Source organism: Acanthopagrus latus, chromosome 7 (genome assembly GCF_904848185.1).
Source record: "Acanthopagrus latus isolate v.2019 chromosome 7, fAcaLat1.1, whole genome shotgun sequence".
NCBI classification, from domain to species: domain Eukaryota; kingdom Metazoa; phylum Chordata; class Actinopteri; order Spariformes; family Sparidae; genus Acanthopagrus; species Acanthopagrus latus.
In genome coordinates, this window is record NC_051045.1 from 14,761,692 (window position 1) to 14,783,819 (window position 22,128).

The following is a 22,128-nucleotide window of genomic DNA, read 5'->3' on the forward strand; positions in this document are numbered from 1 at the left end:
GTGTGTCAGGGAGCAGGGGGGGGAAGGAGGGGTTAAGTCTACCTTTTGATTCCCCGTCCGAGTTATCTGAACAGCTGTCACTCTTGGGCTTCTCCTCCTTCCTGCTCTGACTCTCATCTGTCTTTGAAAACTCTCTCGCTGTCTCCTGCGACGCTTTGCCGCAACTTATTGTCGATTCTGGTGCTGACTCAACAGATGTCGCCAAGTGGGTCAGAGAGAAGCCGGAGGGGAACTGCCGGGACTCGTCCTGCTGCGGCCTCTCCCCGTCGTACACCTGGAAACAGCCGCTGGACGAGGCGGCGGATTGCTCGGGCCGGCAGCTATTGTCTCCGAGCCGGATGTAAGTGGCCGCCTCTGTTGTCTGTTTCCCCTTATTGCTGCCATCCTGATAGAGGCAACAAAACGCCTCCTCTTTGACGGTGCCCGCTGGAAACGAGCAGGGTTGTAAACACTGGGCAACAGGTTGTTCGTCCCTGCTGGTTTTGGAGCCTGGGGTCCATGTGGCCAGCTGTGTTGACAGGTAGGACGCATCCTGGAAGCCGCTGAGCGGCACGCCGCCGGGAGGGAGCTCGTCTCTTTTGGAGAGTGAAGATGGTCCAACCTTCCCAATGTTTCTCATCACTGAATATCCGTACTCTGCAGCTGTGTGGATGTACATCCCGGGGTTGCTGGAATAACCCTCACCCCTGAAGGAAGATGATCCTCCCATTAAGGAATCCATCAGGAAGTTACCGGGCGCTATGTTATTCGGACATGACATTTTTGCATTTGGCACCACAGTAATCGCTTGGTGTGATCCACCGCTCTGAACTACGGGATTTCTCCAGGAGAGTAAGGACAGTAGGATGCTGACATCTTTTGGAAGGGGGTGCAAAAAATATCAGTAACATAATTATGGATGCTGGGAGACAAGTCATGTGATTTTCAGACCAATAGCGGCGTGGAAGTGGCCTTGATGCTCCAGACTGACGTGACGTCAGCGCGGTCAAGTTGGGAGATCCGGAGGCTTTTCGGTGGAGCACGAGCGCCACCGAGCGGCCGCGAGCCGGTCAGGACATCAGGCCCGCAGCAGAGGGAACAAAGGACGGCTGCTGCAGCAGGATCTCTGTGGGCACTCACTACGTGGCTTTTTTGGTATTTTAATTGTGTTTCGGCTCTGAACTGCAGATAATTAATGCAATCAACGTGTGATTTATTTTTCGTCCCGGCGCCGCCGCTGTGGAGAGGAAGGCGCGGAGGACTTCTCATAGAAACAGGGTGCATTTTATGTCTGTTTTATTTGTGTTTGTGTGTGTGTGTGTGTGTGTGTGTGTGTGTGTGTGTGTGTGTGTGTGTGTGTGTGTGTGTGTGTGTGTTTTCACCGATTTTGCTTTGCTTTTGCCACCGATTTAGAGCAAGGTAAGAGATGTAAGCAGGTGTGTTGCTCGAAAGACAATCAGAACAAAAACCGGCGTTTAAACTGGACAAATGGTCGAACTACTGACGCGGTTTTTAACCCTTGACGTTGCGCAGTAGCCTTAAAATTGGAGGTTCGCTTTTGTGTTTGACCTGCTGATATTCAACGCTGTGACGCCCTCACAAAGGCCTTTTTACTCACGTCCTTTTGTAGATTTGCAGCAACACATTTTAAAGTTTCATTTCGAAAACCTGGTGTTTTTATTTTATTATTTGAGCTGAGAATATTTATTTGCGTGTTCATTCAAATGACTCCCCTGAACCAGGATAATGTGAACCAGCATTCCTCAAAAAAGAAAAAAAAAATGAAAGAAAGAAAGAAAAGAAAGAAAAAACCCGAACACATTAAATGTTATTAGACCAGTTGGTTAACTTTAACTAGACTGGACCTTGAACTCATGAAGCCGGCTGTTTAATCTCATCTTGAAATGTGCTGCAAAATATTAACTAGACGCTGGAATTTGTAGGTTAGGTGCTGTCAGGCCTTGTGAGGACATTTCTTATTGTGGTGTAAAAGTTAAGAGGAATTACGACACGCGTGTTTCTTCCATTTGTCTTTCCCCCTTTTTTTGTTTTATTGTTGACACAAAACATCTTACAGCCTAATAAACGATTGACTGCATACCTGAGCTATTGTAACATGATCCTGTATTATTTCCAGGACGCTTGCTTGTTGCTTCACATGTTGTTTCGATATGTTATAAATCTAATATTTAACAGGCCTACTTTTAATTGTTGTTGTTTTTTTTTATTCTCAGACTAGGTTTGGGCCAGAAGAGCGTGTACGAATGTGATGTCTCTTTCGAAACGATGCGGGCTTTGCACGAATTTAATTTATTATTTTTTTTATTGTTTCTTTAATAATATAAATAATAATCAAAAAACGTTGATTTATCTCAATTCTTTCCACAAAACTATTCAGGTGTTTTGTAAAAATTATTGGACAATAATCACGTCCAAGTGAGAACTATTATTCTGATCTAGTTCAGTAGCAACAACGTGAACAAATAGTGCGCTGCAGCCGAAACCAGACAACCATCTTTATTATAGGCTGCTATTGCGACACATGAATACAGTGACTTTGAAAAGAGGTGCGCCTTTTTCATCGTGGTTAATACTCAATCTAGGTGACTAGGAATAAACTTCATCAACAAAAGCTGGATTATTTCCTGTCGTACAGGGAAGAAGACACGTTAATGTCGCTTTAAATGAGCGACCCAATGTATGGTATTTATTCGTTTTTCGTGGAATTCCCTGAATATAATGAAGCTAGTTTCTAACCCACATGATGCATTTGTTTTTTTCCCTCAGTCTCCATGTTGTCTTCAGTGAAAATAAAAATCCCCCCTTCGTTTGGTGTCATGTGTTGTGTTGTGGCAAGGCCTGGGCTTTGCTGCTACAGTCAGGACGCTTCGGGACATCCGAACAAACCCGCAGACTCACCGGCGAGGTTTTAATACGAAATAAATCACATGCAGATCAACGCTGATGGTTTAGTTTCTTCCCCACGAAAAGGCCCAAAGCGTATACAACTAATGCCCTATTTTTCTCCCAACGTGTCATGTTCACGATCTCTCAGTAGAAATAAGGCACAAATGACGTTCGAGCAGCGCCACAAGACTTGCCTCATCAGGGCTCTGCGCTTTAAATAACTGGAATGTCTTGAGCGCCTCATTAGATTAGCAACGCGTCACCAGCTCTCGAGCAAATAACTCAAAAGTCCTGTTATAGATGATGATGAATGAGTTTCACCAACATAAAGTGTCCTTTGAAATCTTCAGCCGCAAATATGCGGGGATGCTTGTGTCCTCAGGTTCGGTTTGAGCCAGACGGGCATTCGCGTCTGTCTGTTTGTGTTTGTGTTTGTCCATGTGTGCGTGCGTGTGTGTGTGTGTGTGTGTGTGTGTGTGTGTTCAGTTCAGACTCACTTCCAAAGGCAAGGGCACGATGTGTTATTAGTGTATGTCTTTAAATAACCCCTCTGTATTTGCATGTGTAGCCTCCAGCGGCGGCTCAGAAGCTGAGGCGGATCCTCTGGCGTGGCTGAGATTCACTCAATGTACGTGAAATAAATATTGAAACTAACCGATCACCAGAGTCTTTGTGGTCACTCTCTGCCCCTCGCGTCCGTGAAAGGGAACCATTCATGTCTTCGGATCGCTCGCGTTGGATGAAAAGCTCATCCTACTTATGCGCCCTTAAACTTATTATCTATTCAGTTTCTGGGGCTAATTGATGATACGCGGGAGAATAACTTGGTCTTGTGGGTTGAGGGAGCATTTTAGGCTCGCCAAACCCTCATAAACTATTAACTGGCACGGGCAAGTAAAAGTTTAATGTGCGAAAAATGTTTATCTAGTTTTTCCAAGTTAAAATGCTGGATTAATGGATCACCGAGGATATTATTCTTTATTTTTTCTTTCTTTAATATACACGTGCGCACACACACACAATTGACAGGGACATCTAATGTACCGCACACCTCTCAGACCCACGCCACTGACACGCGCACACACACACACACACACACACACACACACACACACACACACACACACACACACACAGCTTTATGACACATTCACACCTAGCCTGCAGGCTATACTCCAAGCTCAGCCTGGCACACACACACACACACAAAAGTCATGCACATAAAAGCAAATTAACTTTTCAAGGAGCACTGAGCTCTAAATATTGCTCAGATTTCGCGAGCAGAGACATGAAGGGAACATTGTGATGCCACTGAAGCATCAGCGCGATCTCACAGGCCTCCTGGCAGCGCAGCAGAACACTCCATGTATAATAATGTCACTGATCTGAAAAGATAAGATGAACAGCAGACATGTTTGAATGTCTCACACACACCTACAGTGGCGTTACAGATGTCAGCGTTGTGTTCTTGCACACCTGGCAGCGCCGTGGACGGACTGCCGTGATGCTCCTGACAGAGCCGTGCGGCGGAAAGGTGTGTTAAACTGCGACAGACTAAGAAAACCACCGTTTGTAATTTACCAGAGGACCACAGATGTAAATTAGCTTCTAGCTAACGCTGCTGCGACTATGAAGCTGTGCAACTGTCCCGTCGAATAAACCACACAGTCACAATCAAACGCATTTGTATTGTACACGAAATATTCCGACACAAAGGTGAGGCGAGCACAAAGTTGCTGAACAATAACAACTACTTAGCTGCAACACGACAATTAAACAATATGTGATAAAATACTTTAATTGGCTTATTGCGCCTTACATAATGCGTGTTAAGAACAAAGGGGCTGTTAGGCAATGGAAAAAAGCTTTAATTGAGCACACATACTTGTCCGCTTCGTAACAAAATGCGCACTTTGCTTTTCTTTCCTGTTTATCGTGGAAAAAAACACGGAACGCGCCGCTGTTGTTTCCAAATAACACATTCCCACAAATGTCGGGACCTTTTCTCTCTGCCTGTGCAAATGAAACAATTTCACGAAAAAAAAAAAAAATATAATTTCCAGCGAGTTTTACACGCAAAAAGATCAACGGAATAAAACATACTACATTTGTGCAGGGTTTTTTTTTTGTTTGTTTTTTTGATTTGTTGGAGCGCATTAAACCTGCACGGAATGTACACACACTCTTACACACACTGCTCGCCGATGTATCCTGGGCTACACAACGCACGCGCACACACACGGTGCTGACTAGGACTGTATTTTACCACGGTCTTTACACTTGTCTAAACTACATCCAGCGCTTTCGCCACTACCTTGTCCTCCAATTGATGGCAAACCTGGAGGCTGTTACTATATTGCAAACAGGTATCGGAGAGCTCGGTAGCCCTGTTTCCTTATTGTACTAATCAGTAGCCACTGGGGCGACACAACTAATTTGCTCCTAGCAGTCACTTTTTCGGGGTCAACCTAGCAGTCAACCTTTCAGGTTTGGATGTGAGGAGGGTTCTGCTTTTTTTGTTCTCTCTCGTGCTGCCGTCCACTCATAACTGTACATTCACAGTGTCAGAATCAAGGAAGTTCTTCATTAAAATCCATCAGAGTCTTACACGAGCACCACTGACCACACCACACACACACACACACACACACACACACACACACACACACACACACACACACACACACCAGCCCGCCACATCGAACTTAAAAACTTGCTATAAATTACAGTCAGCGGAAGCTCGGTGGCAACAATAAATACATAGCACCGTACAAATGCGCTAATGTAAATTCAAACGTTTTGAGTGTTATTTGGTTGCAGCAGCAGCAGCAGCGCGAGCTCGTTTTACAGCGTCGAACTGTTTTATGGCCCTATAGAACAGGATAGGTGCTGAGATGTGAGCAGTACACTGTAGTATAAAACCATTCAATAGCCTGTAACCCCCTTGATTAGTATTTGCTGAGAGAGAAGAAAAAGCATCGGGAAACCCCCCCACCCTGCATTTATTTCACAATTAAAAACACAATAACAACACAATTATTACTGATGCATAGTTTGATTTTAAAACCGCAACAATATTTGGAAATGTCGCCAAAAACAGCATTGGGAAAAAAACAAAAAAACAAAACTATTTTATGAGAGCATTTACTAGTGTGTGTGTGTGTGTATATATATATATATATATATATATATATATATATATATATATATATATATATATATATATATATATATATATATATATATATATATATATATTTTCATGTTAAGTTATTTAGAAATCATAACTGCAATTCCTTATGTTGCCATGATATTTTATTTATGGGCCGCAACATTTTTCAATATAAATACACACTGCCTCCTGGATCTAGGAGGCAAATATTTACTTGTTTATAGACATTAATTCCCCCAAAATAGAATTAAAATGAAGTGATAGTCCTCAGCATCGGATCGAAGGACTGAGACTCTTTGCAACAATTCCTCTGATTCCATGTAGTTTAATTAATTTCACCCTTTTTTTTTTTTTTTTTTTTTTAATGGCACCAGGCTTCATCTCCTCCCTCCCTGGTTCCACTCATCTACATAAACCGCACCGCCATTTTCCTTCACCACAGCACCCGAGTGCACAATCCAAGGCGGCAGGAGCTGCAGTCCAGCAGAGAGGACTGTCCCCCTCCTGTCACACATCAGAGGTCGTGTCTCTCACACTAATAATACCACCCTGATGTCACCGAGGGGTCCATCTAAGGAAGCGTTTTCAAGATCCCGCTGAAGGAACCGGAGCGGTGGAGAGGCCTGGAGCCTCCTTGGCCCCCGTGTGGCTGACAGACAACACTTGCAGGAGCCTCTGCAGCGCGCTCTGTTAGTGACGTTGCGCGTTGGGAGAAAACCGACAAATTACCCACGTCACCGTCCCAGGGCCAAGGTTGGTGGGTGTGGCGAGAGAGGGGCTCCTATAGCCTTGATCTCCTCGACTGAGCGTCGCCCTTTTCTTTTGTCAGAACAGCCCCCCACCCCACCCCTGTCCTGTCCTTCCTGATATCACACCGACATATGCAGATTAGGCCTCATCTCAATTTGTGCGTAATATATGTCCTAAAAATAAGATAAATAAAAGAGAAAGCGCGTAACACGTGGATCCAACTCATTTTCCTTCTGTTACAATAATCTCAACCAGGTACAAAAGCTCCAACCTCAAACAAAAACGACACAGGCCTTAACCAAACACTCAAGTGTAACAAAAAAAAACCAAACACAAACCCACGCAAGCGTTTGCGCTGTAAAAAAAAAAAAAAAAGGAATCTCGATGATTTACGCACAGCAATCTGAACAGGAGTCACATTTAGAGCTCGAAATCAAAGGATGCACTGACTCACACAACCACGCCAAGCAGCAGACCGTCATGTTTGCACTTCGCAGAACCACCCATTACGACGAGCACACTGCGACAGCCACACATCCGCATGTTTTTTTCGCCTTGAGAGAATACAAATAAAGCCGGGCCCAACAGTTTATACCAACTCGGTTTAAAACGTCTCATGCGTGAAAACGTATACATTTTACAAGGACAATAAAGTGTATTTACTGGGCGTGCTAAAGCTGGCAAAGTTACCTGCTGTAGTTTAATGCGAGGGGTCAAAGTTGGTCTCTGTACACATTCCATTTTCTGTTCCCACTCACTCTCATTGGCCCATTCCGCCGCTGCACACATTTCCGGGCTAAAGGGGCTCCTTGATTCCACTTTATTGCAGCGGGTTAAAGGTGAAGGCCTTGACATTATTGAAGTTCAAAGACTACATTTAATTATAAATTGTAGTTAATGCACACGTGCAATCATCATGCACATATGTCGAGGTGCACGGGAACACACACGCGAGACACACACGCGCTCACATGAGGCGCACACACGCGCTCACATATATTTTTTCTTTTTTTTTTCTTTTTTTTTTTTTTTTAAAGAAAGAAAAAGGAACATGCCAATAATGATTTCCTCCCCCCCTCGCTGTCTCTCCAGTACGTGCCCCAATTAGTCACTAATTATTTATTCACAGCTGATGTGTTGAAATAGGCCGAGGCTCGGGGTCAGCTCAGACAAATAGACGATTATTTTTAAATGTCTGGCGACATCCGGGCTGCAAGACATCTGGATTTCACGAGTTCAAGCATCAGTCTTCAAACAAGTAACAGATAAATGAATAAAGACACTTACATCTCAGATCTGGAGACCTTTTGCTGTGGTTTTCCCAAAATGTTCAGATAAGAAGAATGGCGGACATGACGGCTGTGTGCAGAAAGGGGGGAAGGGGTTTGGGCTGCAGACTGCACAGACCCGAGTTCATGTCGAAACCTCTTGGCAAGTTTTTTTTTTTTTTTTTTTTCTTTCCTCCTTTCGGACATCCAGTCTTGCTTGTTTACTATTTACTGCGGAAGTGAACACCATTCCCCCCGAACAGACGGTGCAATTAAGAGAAAAAAATAGCCATTTAGTGCCTCTGTCTTTATGGCAGTGTCTAGACTACAAGAGTGGCGATTCCATTTAGTGGGCACTAAAAAGAGGTTATCATTCCACTCTCTTTCTCTACTTTTTTCCTAAGATCTGGGCTTTATCTTCGTTTAACACGCTTGCTAAAATCCAAACCCGATCTTTAAAGGGTGATGTAAGCTCAAAATAGCCTGGAGATGTGACAAGTGTAGGCCCGCCGACACTATTTCCTGCAGTTTCACAAGCGCCATCCTATCTGAGCTGAGCAAAATGTGTGAATCATCCTCAACTGGCGCCAGAAACGCAAGCTAAATGTGTGCTGATGTTGTGTATGTGAGGCCAGCAGTTTGGAGTTTGTACACACATTTGTATTTTTTTTTTTTCTTTTCACCCCTCCAAGCAAACGCTGCGTCTGTCGAGAATAAATGCAAAGTCACAGCAGCAATGGTAATTGTGATCATGACAGCACAAAAAGCACACAGTCGTTGAGAGTTTTTTTGCCTATACGTTTCTGTTTATTTCATAGGTATTATATTAATGATACACAGGCCAACAATCTGTTACCTCCTCTCTGGAATCCAAAGCACCAAATGTTTTTTGTTTTGTTTGTTTTTGTTTTTTTTGTTTTTTTTTTCTTTTTGAAGCAAATAATTTAAAGAGAGTTGGCGTTTTAAAGCTGTTAAAGGTTGTATGGGCAAGTGTACTGAAAAAATAGCAGCAGGGATAGTGGGGAAAGGAAATTCAACATACGCCTATTTACAGTCACGAATGCACATTGCATAGGCTACTCTGTACAGGAGAGGGAGGGGGAGGATATACTTTCACAGATTGGACGTCACAGTTCTCAATGGCGAAAAAAAAATGCAGCCTGGAGATTTTTTTTTTCTTTTCCTTTAACTTGTTTATACTCTGGTCGAGAAATAATTAGATAATGATATGCTATATACAAAGACCAGAGGGAAGGGGGAAAGGGGGAAAAGAGCTAAACGTTGTCTGCGCAATAAGGATTTCAAATTATTTGTTACAATTTTTTTGTTCTTTTTTTTTGTGGGATATTTCAACAACAAATATGTCTATATGGACAATAGAATAAACACAATGGAGAATCGTGATAAATAGAAGGGGGCATATTCAAGAACAGCATAGGTATAAATGATTATTCTAACCATAAAGGCCTTTTCTGGGCGACCAGCATGAAAATCACCGCCGCTCGTAGGGGCAAATAAGAAAATGGCGACTTTCTCCCATGCAGGCCTATTAACTCCCACTGTCCACATTGCACTGTTGGTGATTCTGGGCTCCTTTAGAAAAAAAAAGACGGTTATGCCCACGGTTACAATTCAATGAGATAGAGAGTAGGCCTTAATGTCACTGACCAAAAAAAAAAAAAAAAAAAATGACTGTGACACTTTTCTTGCCCGTGCTCACAATAGGGGGTTTCCAGAGAAGTACTGGAGGCGATCTCTGCTCAGCTTCTTCTCTTTCATTCTTCTATTCTGAAACCAAATTTTAACCTGGCGGTCGGTGAGGTTGAGCATTCGGGAAAGCTGAAGCCTTTTCTCTTTGTTGATGTAAACGTTGAAGAAGAATTCCCGCTCCAGCTCTCGAATCTGGAACTTGGAATATGGACACCGCTTCTTCCTTGTGCGAGGAGTGCCTGCGGAGAAATGAAACACAATTTCTCAAAAATAATATCAGACAGCGAGCAAAGTGACGTGAATAAATAGTAAGAATATATATGAAACAATCGGGGATGTTTGGGGGCCCCGAAATTAGGCGTTTGGTGACTATAGCCTTGCAGGATGCTAAGAATTCCGCCTCAGTGGCGTTAGTAATGATAACATTTCAGTCAACATTCATCAAGAGAAGTAGCTGAGGCTATCAGATAAACCGGCCATAAAGAGTGTTAAATATCCGAATCGCTTGGAGGGGAATAATATCAACTTACAGCCTCTAAGTACGTGTTTATCTGTGATAAATACACAACAACAAAAAGTATTTCAGCGCATTATGTGCGCCACATTCCTCTGGAGCTACACTAACAATTTACACAATCTTTTGGCAGTGGGGCTTGAAATGCATTGCCCATGTCTGCAAATGGCCCTGTGCAGACCTCTGTGGCCCTATAACTTCTTATCAAACAGGTGACTGGGGGAATGTTTTTTTTTTTTTTCTTTTATTGGTTTGTGTGTGTGTGTGGAAGAGAAGCAAAGCAGCAGCCCCCCCAGTTAGCTTGTGCCTGCAAGCCTGGCTGAGGCTAATACACAGCACCATGAGGCTAAAACGACCAGTAAGACCTGTGGTGCTGCGTTAATAACACACATTTCTGCACTCAGAATCAAGCCGAATTTTACCTCATGCAAGTCACTTTAGTTAACAGTAAGGCCAGCCTGCATGCAGCTCATTAGCAGAGGAGTGGAGTGCAGAAAAAAAGGGGGAGATTGATTTGGACTTTTCGCTGCAGAGGAAATAGCAGAATACTCTCCCCTCATACATGGACGAAGCAAAAAAAAAACTCCACTAATTCATTTACTGTCTGCTTGTAAAACGGGGAGGGGAACGGTTTTAATCTGACATCAGATAGAAAGACAGAGCCACAGACTTATAGATAAGGACGTATTTAACCGTAAAGTGTGTAATACTCTGTGCAGCATGTCTTCTTTTTTTTTTTTCTTTTTTTTTGCGGGCAGAACCCAGTGCTAAAAGAAAATTCACAAGACGCCAAAAGCAATGTTCTGCCCAATTGGTTTTTACTCACGACAGCCCAACGAGAAAATCCCTTAAAATGCCCAACGCAAGTTCATGATCAAAGTTAACATTTGTCACAATAGCTCTCTCTTAAAAATTTCACAGACTCTCACCATAGAGGCGTCTGTGTATAACATCCCCCTTTTTTCAAAGCTCTTTCCCATCGTAAAAATTCTTCTCGTTGCAAGAAAGAGCTTTGTAGGGTTATAATAAAATCCTTTGAATGCTTATAAAACTCCACATAAAATCTGACCGACAAAACACCGGGCTAGTCCCCTTAACCTTCCCCCATTTTACAGCTTCGGTATACCTACTCGAGTGGCTGCTCTTGCTGGCGTTGCCGTCCTTGGTTGTTGCGGAGGAAGAGGTACACGAGCCTGAATTTGTATGTTCCTCCTCATCCTCGGCGTCTTTTTCCTGCTCCGGAGCTCCGGGTACAGAGGCTGCGGGCTGCTGTCGCTGCTGCTGCTGCTGCTGCTGCTGCTGCTGGGAGTCGCTCTCCAGCTTTCCCCCCTCGCCCTTTTGTAAACAATTGTCTGACTGATTGTCCGTGCTGCTGCAGTACGCGGTCTCGAAAAAGCGGTCGAAACCCTGCGGGAGGACGTTGTTTTTCCCGACGCCGGAGTAAAAACCTGTGGAGGGGTGATTGGAGCCCGGGTGGGTGTGATGGTGATGGTGGTGGCTGTACACGCTCTCGTTCTTCATAAGCATTTCTGTCATGGTGGATGGCGGAAGACAGTCCCTATGCACCAGATCCTCTCCCGAGTAGCACGATGCATAATTGCCTCTGTGGTGCCATTTACTAGCAGGGTCCAAGCCGTATGAAACTTCCCGTACCGGCTGCACTTGAGACAGATTTGTGGAATAAGGGTAGCTGATTTGCCGGGACGGGGCCTGTGGAAGAAACGAAGAGACGGCGGAAAACTCCGGGACGTAGTAGGTGCAGCTGGGGAGGTAGATGTTGGACGCGCAGCCCGTCCTGTCCCCAAACTCGGATGTCCGGTCTTTGCGCGTCTGGGAGCAGAAGTTGCCCAGATTCACCGAGTTAAACATCTTTCTCTCTCTCGTACTCCGTACTATAGATAGATGTTTTGGATACGAGCTGCAGCAGAAGGGAAAAATTTGGGAAGGCGAGATGACGCGCAATCCGTCTAAGTCGCCCCGCAGACACGTGATCGAAAGTAGATATTGTCATATATCAATTTGGAAGAGTTGGATGTGTAGGAGTGGTTGGGCTTTTAGGTAAGATCTCCGAGGTTCAAACGAATAATTCCCAAACACCACAGGCGCACTAAGAAAACCAGTAACAGATTCCTGTTCGCCGGCTTATGACAATTAGAGAGATATGTGCTGTGCGTGTTTATGTTTATGGGCTGCTGGGCAGGCTAGCTAAACAGCTACAGCTCCTTAAACAGGCAGAGTGCACTCACTGACGTGCCTTTCATAGTGTTATGGAGTTTCACAGGTAAGGTTATCATTATGGCTATTATTAATTGTATCATAATACTAATTATTATAATTATCGGTCTCAGCGTGACACGGTGGGTGCTGCTCCTATCACGACAGCTCTCTCACTGCTGCTGATTTGAACATTTTCTATCATTAAAAGAGGAATTATTATCACTGATAGTTACACACAGTATAAAATCCGAGGTAAGAAAAGTACTTCACGGCAGTAATCCCTGTAATGTAGCCCAGGCAGGGTGAACCCGTTAAGAAGCAGCTCCACGAGCATATTAGTGGTTTTATTATTTACTAAAACTTTAACAGATCACAGTAAATGACTCGACTTTCTTCTACAAATCTCGGAGACTCCCGCAGGACATCTTTGCACCGCGATCTGTGAATATGCATTAAGATCAGCTCATAAGGGCCGTGTTAGTGTTATTATTATTTTTTTGGTGTTTTGATCCCTTTCGTCCCCTCAACAAGAAGTCTGCGGCACACACACACACCTTCCAGACAGAGATGTGGGCGAACCGGTCTCCTCTATTACCATATAAGTATGCAACATATTAATTAAACACCCCTTTGTTTGTCCTTTTCTTTTCTCTTTCATCAAATAGGGAAACGTTGTTTCCCTGGACGGTGGCAGTGGCGGACGGCGAGAATTTCCGCCGTGCAGCAGAATAAAGCGCATGCATATGTTTGACTGTGCAAGCTCAAGTAATCGGCCCACTTCTCATTCTTCCCTTTGACTTTGGACCATGACAGAGTCCATGGAGGACGACTGCGCAATTCCAAAGCTCCCAGCCTCCTGCAGGAGCACTACCAGCGAAGCCCTAGGACCTTGCATCTCTCCCAGTGGGACAATGAGCCCTCATGACATAAACACAAACTCTAAAAAAAGAAAAAAAAGAAACGTGATTACTCCCCCCCCTTCCTCAAAATGCTGAATTCAGCATTATTTCACTTTGGAGAGCTTATTGACTACACCGCCCAGAACCTCGCCGCAATGTGTGAGCCTCTTATTATGAAAACACTCGGATTGACATGCTGGGATATGATGCATGCTTTGACTCATTGGTATATCAAATGAAACTATTTTGTGTTTCAGCAGTGCGACTATAAGCTTCAAAGCACAGCCGCAATTAGTGTCCTTGTAAACGGCTGCTTATAGGCCACTCAGAGGGAGCCTATTGACGAAGAGCTATGAATGTATCCGACAATGTCCCTCTAAAATTAAATAAGTCCCATCTGATGTTGTAATTTTATTTTGCACAGGAATGTCGACATTTATCTGTGGTTGGACTTTTTTTTTTTAAATATATATAAAACTGAAATAAATGAAGAAAAAGATGCGCCTGCGTGTTCTTTTCCTGCGTCATTGTAAACTTTTAATTGTTCTGTTGAGGCCCATCTCGGAATCTTTATAGACTAACTGATACTATCACAAGGTGAAATTAATATGATGGCCCATTGTTTATGATTATAGGCTGCTTCCTAAATGTTGCAAAAGACTCTTGAATTACTATCCAATATCCCAATAACACTATTACAATCTATTACGGGACACCTGTGTTGTTTAAAAATAATTGAAAACAAAGTTAGAGTCTCTGGGGGATTTCCAAGAGGAAGGGGAAGAAAAAAAAAATAAAACAAGCGACATCATCAGACCTCAAAAGTGGAAATCTGTGTCAACTGCAGGCGTTATTTGTAAAACAAAACAAAACAAAAAAAGAAAAAGGTGGCATTGGCATTAGCTTGTTTACTACCCCAACAGACAAAAGGTTGTCTCACATGATGCATCCTGCATCCAAGTACAAAGAAAGCAGACAGCTGTCCAGACACAGCACTTGAATTTGACCACTAAAATCCTCTCTACGTCCACCATAAAACACCGAATGGCTGTAGTAACGCTAAATCCCTTTGTTCTATAGAAAACCATAAACGTTGAGAATGAGAGGAATTTGGAATTCAGCAACTAGATATTCTGCAACTTAAAAAAAAGAAGAAGAAAAAAATACACACTCACACACACACACACATACACCAGTGAGCTGGATTTTCACACCAAAACCCATGACGCATTTCCAGAAACTTGGTTTCGGGTGTCCATTTAAAGAAATGTATAATCTAGCCCTCTAACACTGGTATAAAAGCCCCAAATTGTGTGTTTTCACATTTGAGTAAGGTAAAACAGTCCAGTCAATTAATCAAAGTAAGACAGTTTATAAAAGTTTTAATCACTGAGAAAATTTTAAATTTTTTTTTCTTTTTTTTAAATAAACAAGAATACAGAAGTTAATTTGCGCTCCGGGAATGACGGCTACTGATCAGATTTTTTGGTTCGCGAACAACCGCAGCTATGGAAATATTTGTGTAAACATACTGGCCTGTGGCCTGTATGGACACATGCTCGACACATGCTGCAGCATTAGTGTTGTGCAGATGCATAACAATAATTCGCACATAAAACATGTCAATGAATATTTAAAAGTGTGAATCATAAAGCGCACTGGATAATTACAAAGAAAAAGACTCGAACTTCTAGAAACGGAGATGCCGCCGCATTAAATGCCCCAAAAATGAAGCCTCTGGGTTAGGAGACTTAAAGTGCATCCGTGTGTCAACATTATTCCGATCATAATATCATCTGTTGAATTAAAAGGTTCCAGGGAAATTAATATGAAAAAAAACCCACAAACTTTTCTTTCAGCAGGCAATAACAGAAGCAGTGCAGACATCCAAAACAATATTGTCAAATCATTTCCTCATCATAATCATGTCAATGATGCGTATTAGCGCGGTATAAATAAGTAATGTGCTGTTATAAATAAATGATGCCACAATAAAATTCTAAAGTTAGGGGCTTCTGATCGAGACAACAGAAGAAAATGAAAGAGGACTTTAAAAGACATGGTACACAAGAGGAATTGAGGCGCCTAAACGAATGAGAAACGGCGCTGCTGGCTGTGTTGAAGTCGCAGTATTTGTCATAATGTGGCAAAATATGACCGGTCAGTGTCCACTTGGCAATATCCGCCTTCCGAGGGGGTTTAAACGCCGACGATTCTCGCCTTGGTGCGCTCAGACCATCAGTCGGAGAATAAGGTTTACCATGTGTTTATTTCCCTGCATGGGCGCCTCACAGCAGCTGATATTCCGCTAGCAGTAGGACCCGGGAAAGTTTGATTTGGTTGCACCAAATGAGCAGCCTAAGTGTATGCAGAGTCTGCACGCAAAGATCAGAGTTATCAGCCCCTTTACTTATTCTATCTTTTCAAGGACTCGCACAATGACGAGCAGGGTTTGGTTAGAAGCGTGTCACACATATTTCGAGCGTTTGTCAAAACTGCTCAGTCCAGGGCTCTGAAGGGGAAGGTGTTGTAAACATTTGCCATTCTTCGCTTAAATATCACTGTTGAAGCACTAACTTTACGACTTGTGTCTGTGGAATTTAAGTTATGTATTGCTACCCAGCGCCATAATTACAATGGTTAACCTAGGTGTCACCCTCTTGTTAAGAAGAAACTCTCAGTTCAAAAAAAAAAAAAAAAAATGGCGCTCCTAAATATTGCGGAGCGTTTCGGCTCCCTGTCGATAAATCCTGTGCCAAATGATACAACACTCGCGACACACACAAACACAGAGGCACGCACATACAATGGGCGCAGTTCACCAAGAACTCTGCTGCAGCTCAGTTAGCTCAAGTCAAGGCTAAATGTGGGAAGCCAGTGTAATCATATTACTGTCCCCTCATGGCCTAGATAAGTTTAATTGGATGTAAGTCGGGCAGTTAAACTTGGCTGTATGAGCTGCGAACAGTCTCAAACAACACTAAAGAGCCTTGTTTTTTTTTTTTTACTGAGGTCTCAGTGAATGCACCTAGCATGAAGCGTTTGTGGTGGCAACAATAGCTTACGAGATAAGGATGTGTGTTGCCGTTACACTGAGAGCAATCTCCAGAGTGTATTTCTCTTTCAACCGCTAGGATATAAAGCTTTCACAACAATGTGTTAACTTTTTTTATTAGAAGTATTAAATGATTTCACATCTCAAGAAATCGCCCAATGGTGACTGCTGGCTCCAGCTCCTGTGTGTTATTCAGATCGCCCTGAAAACACCCTTGAAGTCCTTTGAGTACAGACACACTGAAGTGTATCTGTTTTTGAATGGATCCTCGAAGATCTTAAAAGTGAGCCTGTGTTTGATATTTTGCTAGAGGGGCTGTTAGTTTCACAGTTAATATCACTCTAAAAAAGCCAAAATTAAGAGCTATGTGCTGAAAGCTCTCGAGGCTGTGGCCTGTCACATGGCGGTATTTTAAAAAAAAAGATATTTTTAGGCTCGGGGTGTATTAGACCTTTGTTAACTGCACAGCTAATCTCCCAAAATATCCAAATCACCTTTTAAAATCAGCGGAGATAATAAGCCCAGTGTTTGGAAAACAAACAGGGGCCGATTAACTATCCAAAATAAACGGGGTTTTGCCAGGTTTGGGAAATTACGCACACGACAGCACAAAATTACGCACGACCTGCGAACCATTACGCAGCGGTTTGTTTTGGAATTTGTAAACCTACATATGATACAATACGTGTGGTGACAATGACAACAATAAAAAATGATAACAAAACCTGAAATGGATCATATGTTGACATATATTTCTTATGTGCAGTTATTTTAAAGGTGTTCCATCAGAAATTGTACATTTTTTGTTTTTCTTTCATTATTTGGTCAAATATTGTTTGTTGGAACCAAAGTGTTCTCGGAAAAGGGGGGACAATCAGGTGGCAAATTCGGAATCTTGGTTAGATGTCTGAAAATGTCTAATATGTATTTATCTTTAAAACTGCAATAGGTGCAGATTCACGGTGTATTTAGAAGTTATTTTAATTGAGACAAAGAGCGCTCTGCTTGGTTCTTTTCGCACCCGGGGGGCCAAATCGCATTACTTTAGTTTGCGCTTGCCATGCACAGGAGTGCTTCAGTATGTGGACCCAAAATAGAAGCTTCCGAGAGCTTCACGCCACAGAGTCCGATATCGTTCAAATGCCTGCTCAACCACTTAGTTCGAATGTTTTCTTTGCCGTCAGAGCAGCAAATTTTCCGAGCTCCTTCTTCAGAGCCAGGCCTTTAAACACATAAAGAAAACTGCACGTACAAATATTGATCTTCATATAGAAAAAAAGGAGTATAGTCCAGGCTAGACTGCACGTGCACTGAACCGACGCTGGAATAACTTGAACAGGTGATGGTAGAATTTTTCCATCTTGTATGAAATGGCAAAGGACTGAAGGAGGTGCCGCCGGTTGAGCAGTTCTGTGCTGCATACTTGACCTTCAGTGCGTTTGGACCCAAGCCTCGGCCTGGTGAGGATAGCCCACCCCCCGCCACCCACCCCTTTCCCCCCCAAAAAGACTAAACAATTAACAATTTCCTCTTCGCAACGGGCAGCAAACACGTGAGAAACCGATCTATTTAAAAACACTGAAAAATGCGCATGAGAAATGAGATTCCATATAACTGAGCAGAATCTCACTGCAGGCTTGACATGTGCCGTTAACATTCCTCACATTGTTAATAATATATAGTCACGCCATAACAAAAATAAAAAAAAAAATAAAATAAAATAAACGTGGCAAAGATGCACGCATGGCCCAAAAAAGGGAGACAGAAAATAAAAACAACTGCCTACTGATCTACAATCTCGACCTCTGTCAATTTGGATATTCTAAGATTCCACTGGATCTCATTTCTTTCCATCACAGACAACTAGTCCGAGAGGAGTCAGGCATTTTCTTTTTTATTTCCGAGGCAGCGATGAAACCTTCACACCCCGCATTAAGGATTGCTGGACGTGCGATGCTGCCTGAAAAACAAATTGATAAGACAGTACCGTTCGGAAAGAAATAGGGCCCATAAAGAACTCATTTCAAATCATGTCAAAATCAATGGATAGCAGTTCTGAGAAGAGCGGAACGATATGGATGTTTTTTTCGTTAAGCACTCTACCTTCTCTATTCTTTCTCTATCACATTAACACTCTGCTTCAACACACACTCACACATGTCCACACACACACACACACACACACACACACACTCACACATGTCCACACACACACACACACACACACACACACACATGTCCACACACACACACACACACACACACACATACAGAGAGAGAGAGAGAGAGAGAGAGAGACTACACTCCCCCACCACATACACACTTTAGTCGGAATAACATTGCTTTCTATTTCTCCAGCCAGCTTCGTGCCATAAACGGCAGAGGGGTGGCGGGGGACGCAGACCACATGCCACACAAGTTCTCTGCGAAGGGCACTGTGAAGCTCACTGACCTTTGGGACGCGGAGACAGGCCGCCATAAACAGATTTAGCCAGTCTCAAAGTCAAAAGTGCTCAAGAGCAGTGAAAGACCTATTGTAAAGACCTGCAAAGCCAATTGAGATTTCATCCTGTTTTACAATCCAAATATCTTGTGGTTGTCCGCAGTGGCGACAGTGCCCCCCTCCCTCCCTCCCTCTCTTACATCCTGTACAGAGTAAATTAAAATAAATTACAATGCAGGCAATGTAAATAAGTTCAAACTAATATTAGACGTTGCGCAAGCTGCTGCAGTGATTGTTTTTAGCTTTTCTAGGGGAGGGGATGGCAGGTAAGGGACGCACTGCAAAAAAAATGTTTAGTGCTCTTATTTTGGACGCAAAAGCTCTTAAAACACGTTTGGCACAAGTGTATTTGTCACAAGGAAAAAGAAAAAATAAGGACAGAAAATACGTGAATACACAGGCGACACAGCGAAGACGCACATGAGACAGGCTGGTAAATCTGGTTTGAAGTTCAAGTTAAAAGCGCATGTTGAGATATCCGTTTGGCACCGTTCAAAGAGCAGACTGACTCGTTATTCAGACCAAACAATCCCAACGTGTCACAAAGGACACACAAGCCAGGTTTCATCATTTAATCTCGGTGACAAACATGATCCACGCTGTTCTCCGAGTTGTGAGCTGTGTCGATGCACACACCAGTTTTCCTTGTTGTCAAAAACACATTTCTGTTCCCAAAATATGCAAACTGTCGGTCTCGTAGATTTTAGCTGACATATTTCTCACTAAACTGAATTCTAATTAACTGCAAGTTTTTTTTTCCCTTTTTTTCTCTTTTTTCCTTTTTACAAATCATGCCTCCTGCTTAATATCTATTTCCCCTCGCTCTCTTTTCCACATCTCGCCAGATTGTGTTGCGCACTTTTTACAAGCTACAAAGGCGTATAAAACCAGAAACATAAATAATTGAACCTAATTAAGTTATTACAATTGCTGATGTTTAAATTTAAACGGCGCGCACACGGACATGAGTTCATTTAAGGTTTTTGGACAACATTTTAACGTAATTGACCTTGAAGATTTTTTTTTGTTTTTGTTTTTTTGTTTTAAATAAGGGCTGAGGTACTGCAGGACAGTCAGGGGCGTCATGGTGCGTTTTGCATCTATTATTCTCCTCTAGGCCATTTAACAAGGCAACACACAAACATTAGACGCTGGTTTATCTCCTTTCGTGGTCAACAGCGCATTTGATAGGCTAAAAAGATTGGAGTTATGAATGATGTCCCCTGGATGATCAAATTCAATACACACAATTCAAGATCTACATAGTGTTACCTCAGTGTTACCTTCGTTGGTATCACATTGCAACAAACACTTGGCACACTTCCTGAGCATGCTTTGCCTTGGAACAGAGCCACTTCAAAACTAATGCACTGTGTATTCCTCTGATTAAAACATGCGCGGACATGTGGATGTTGTGGTCTGTGCGTACAAGGCTGCATGATAACAATACGCCTGCACTTCTCTGATTAAATAGTGCAAACTATTCAAATCCAGATGATTGTAAGTCCTCTGATATGCACGCTCAAATTCCAGATAGTTATTCGACGGAAATTAGTCCCAAACCGGCTTTAAACAGATGCGTAAATGTACACGAGGCGCGTTATTCCAAAACAAAAAGAAGCGGCAGCCACATATTCATATCTGATCTAAATTTCATTAGACATATATTGTATACTGAGACAATTTAAGAAAATCACATGATTTCTTAATAATATTTGCAGAGGTAATTTTAGACACCAAAAGACTTGTTATTATTCACCTTAATATCAGTAAGCTGACGCGTTGTGTCTGGTCCAACAGCAGCGCGTCCAGACGGCCTTTTTTCTCCTAAGGAGGAAATTACAGCCCTTATATTAATTCTACACATGTTCGTGTACATGGAGAATTATTATTCTCATGTTGGTGAACGCATAAGACGGGTATGTGTTACCTGAATGGGGAAGTTTGAGGTAAACAGGCACAAACACCAGAGGCTTCTGAGATAGTTTAGTACTGCGGCGAGGCTGCAGCTCAAAGCCATGTGTGTCCGGTCGTAATTACACCGAATCTTAAATATAAATTAATTGATGAATGCTCAAGCTCACAATTAACACAGCGCCAAGAGAAGTGTGTGTGTGTGTGTGTGTGTGTGTGTGTGTGTGTGTGTGTGTGTGTGTGTGTGTGTGTGTGTGTGTGTGTGCTCATGGACAGACTAGCTCAGGAAGGCCATCCAGCGGGTCGGTTGCAGGAGCGGCCGTTCACAGTTCACTGAAAAGGCAACATCTGATCTCAACAGTGAGACCGCAGCACAGTTTCCAGTGGACGGACTTGTCCTAACTGAGCTTCTGAGGGCTGCTGAGAACAGGCGCATTAATGCTTGGTTAGTTAGCTGATAGGAAAACACTGCACAAGCCCTGCATTGCCTTACACGTCTCTGCCAGTAGGGAGAGCTTTGTGGGCGCTACATATGCATTTGTTGCACACGCATCTGTGGATTTGTTACAGATGTAAGCATTGAAGGAACATTTTTGCTTATGCCCGATGTGAGTGCATGCAATAATAAACCCTGGTTTGATGTGTAATTATGACATTTAAAAACCTAAACCAGAGGAGAGGATGCGCAGGGGGAGCGGACTGGCCAAGAGGCTTGACTATATGGAGCACTGGGGTGTAACCCTATTACCGCTTTACAGAGCTATTGCGTGTTTAGCTGCCCCGTTATAGGCTTGTAGCATACCAGTGACATTGATTAGGTCCAACTTCAAGGGGAAACCACAAAGCTCCAGAAATATATGTGAAAAGCTCTTTTGTTTGCGTAAAAACGGATGCAGTTGTTACAAAGCGGTCGTGGTGTTCCAGGCGACTGTAAAACGGGGATATTATTCATTGCAAGATGGTGTTTAGAAGATGCATCTGGCTGCCATTTTGCACGGAAAGCCATCACAGCCACCTTGATCCTACCTTTGTATCTTTGGATCCGAGCGGCCATTGCTCAAAAAAAAAACAAAAAAAAACGAGGCCAACATGTGTGGGCGGCCTATTGATTATAGTTCACAGCATGTACAATTATGTGCCAACAAAACACCCTCTCAAATGCTTCCAAATGTCCCATTAATGTTCAGATCTTTATTTCACTGCGGCGGCGGACACATGTATTTTTAAACTGTGTTACAGG

General features: G+C 43.0%; 2 protein-coding genes across 4 annotated transcripts in view; both read right to left on the reverse strand.

Moving 5' to 3' along the window:
* LOC119022525 (homeobox protein Hox-C10a-like) overlaps positions 1-22,128 on the reverse strand; it is a 143,723-nt gene that overhangs the window by 59,174 nt on the left and 62,421 nt on the right. The window contains exon 1 of one of the 3 annotated variants that reach the window (XM_037103489.1): positions 43-3,535. The exons of the other annotated variants lie outside the window; for them this stretch is intronic. Coding sequence (XP_036959384.1) covers positions 43-760 — 718 coding nt within the window. The 5' untranslated portion in view covers positions 761-3,535. Of the gene's footprint in view, positions 1-42; positions 3,536-22,128 lie in introns of those variants that run through there. 3 annotated transcript variants of the gene reach the window in all.
* Positions 8,245-12,295, reverse strand: hoxc11a (homeobox C11a). The gene is made up of 2 exons (XM_037103491.1): positions 11,431-12,295; positions 8,245-10,025 (listed from the first exon to the last, which is right to left on the reverse strand). The coding sequence occupies exons 1-2, from the start codon at positions 12,167-12,169 to the stop codon at positions 9,793-9,795; spliced, it is 972 nt and encodes a 323-aa protein (XP_036959386.1). The 5' UTR covers positions 12,170-12,295; the 3' UTR covers positions 8,245-9,792.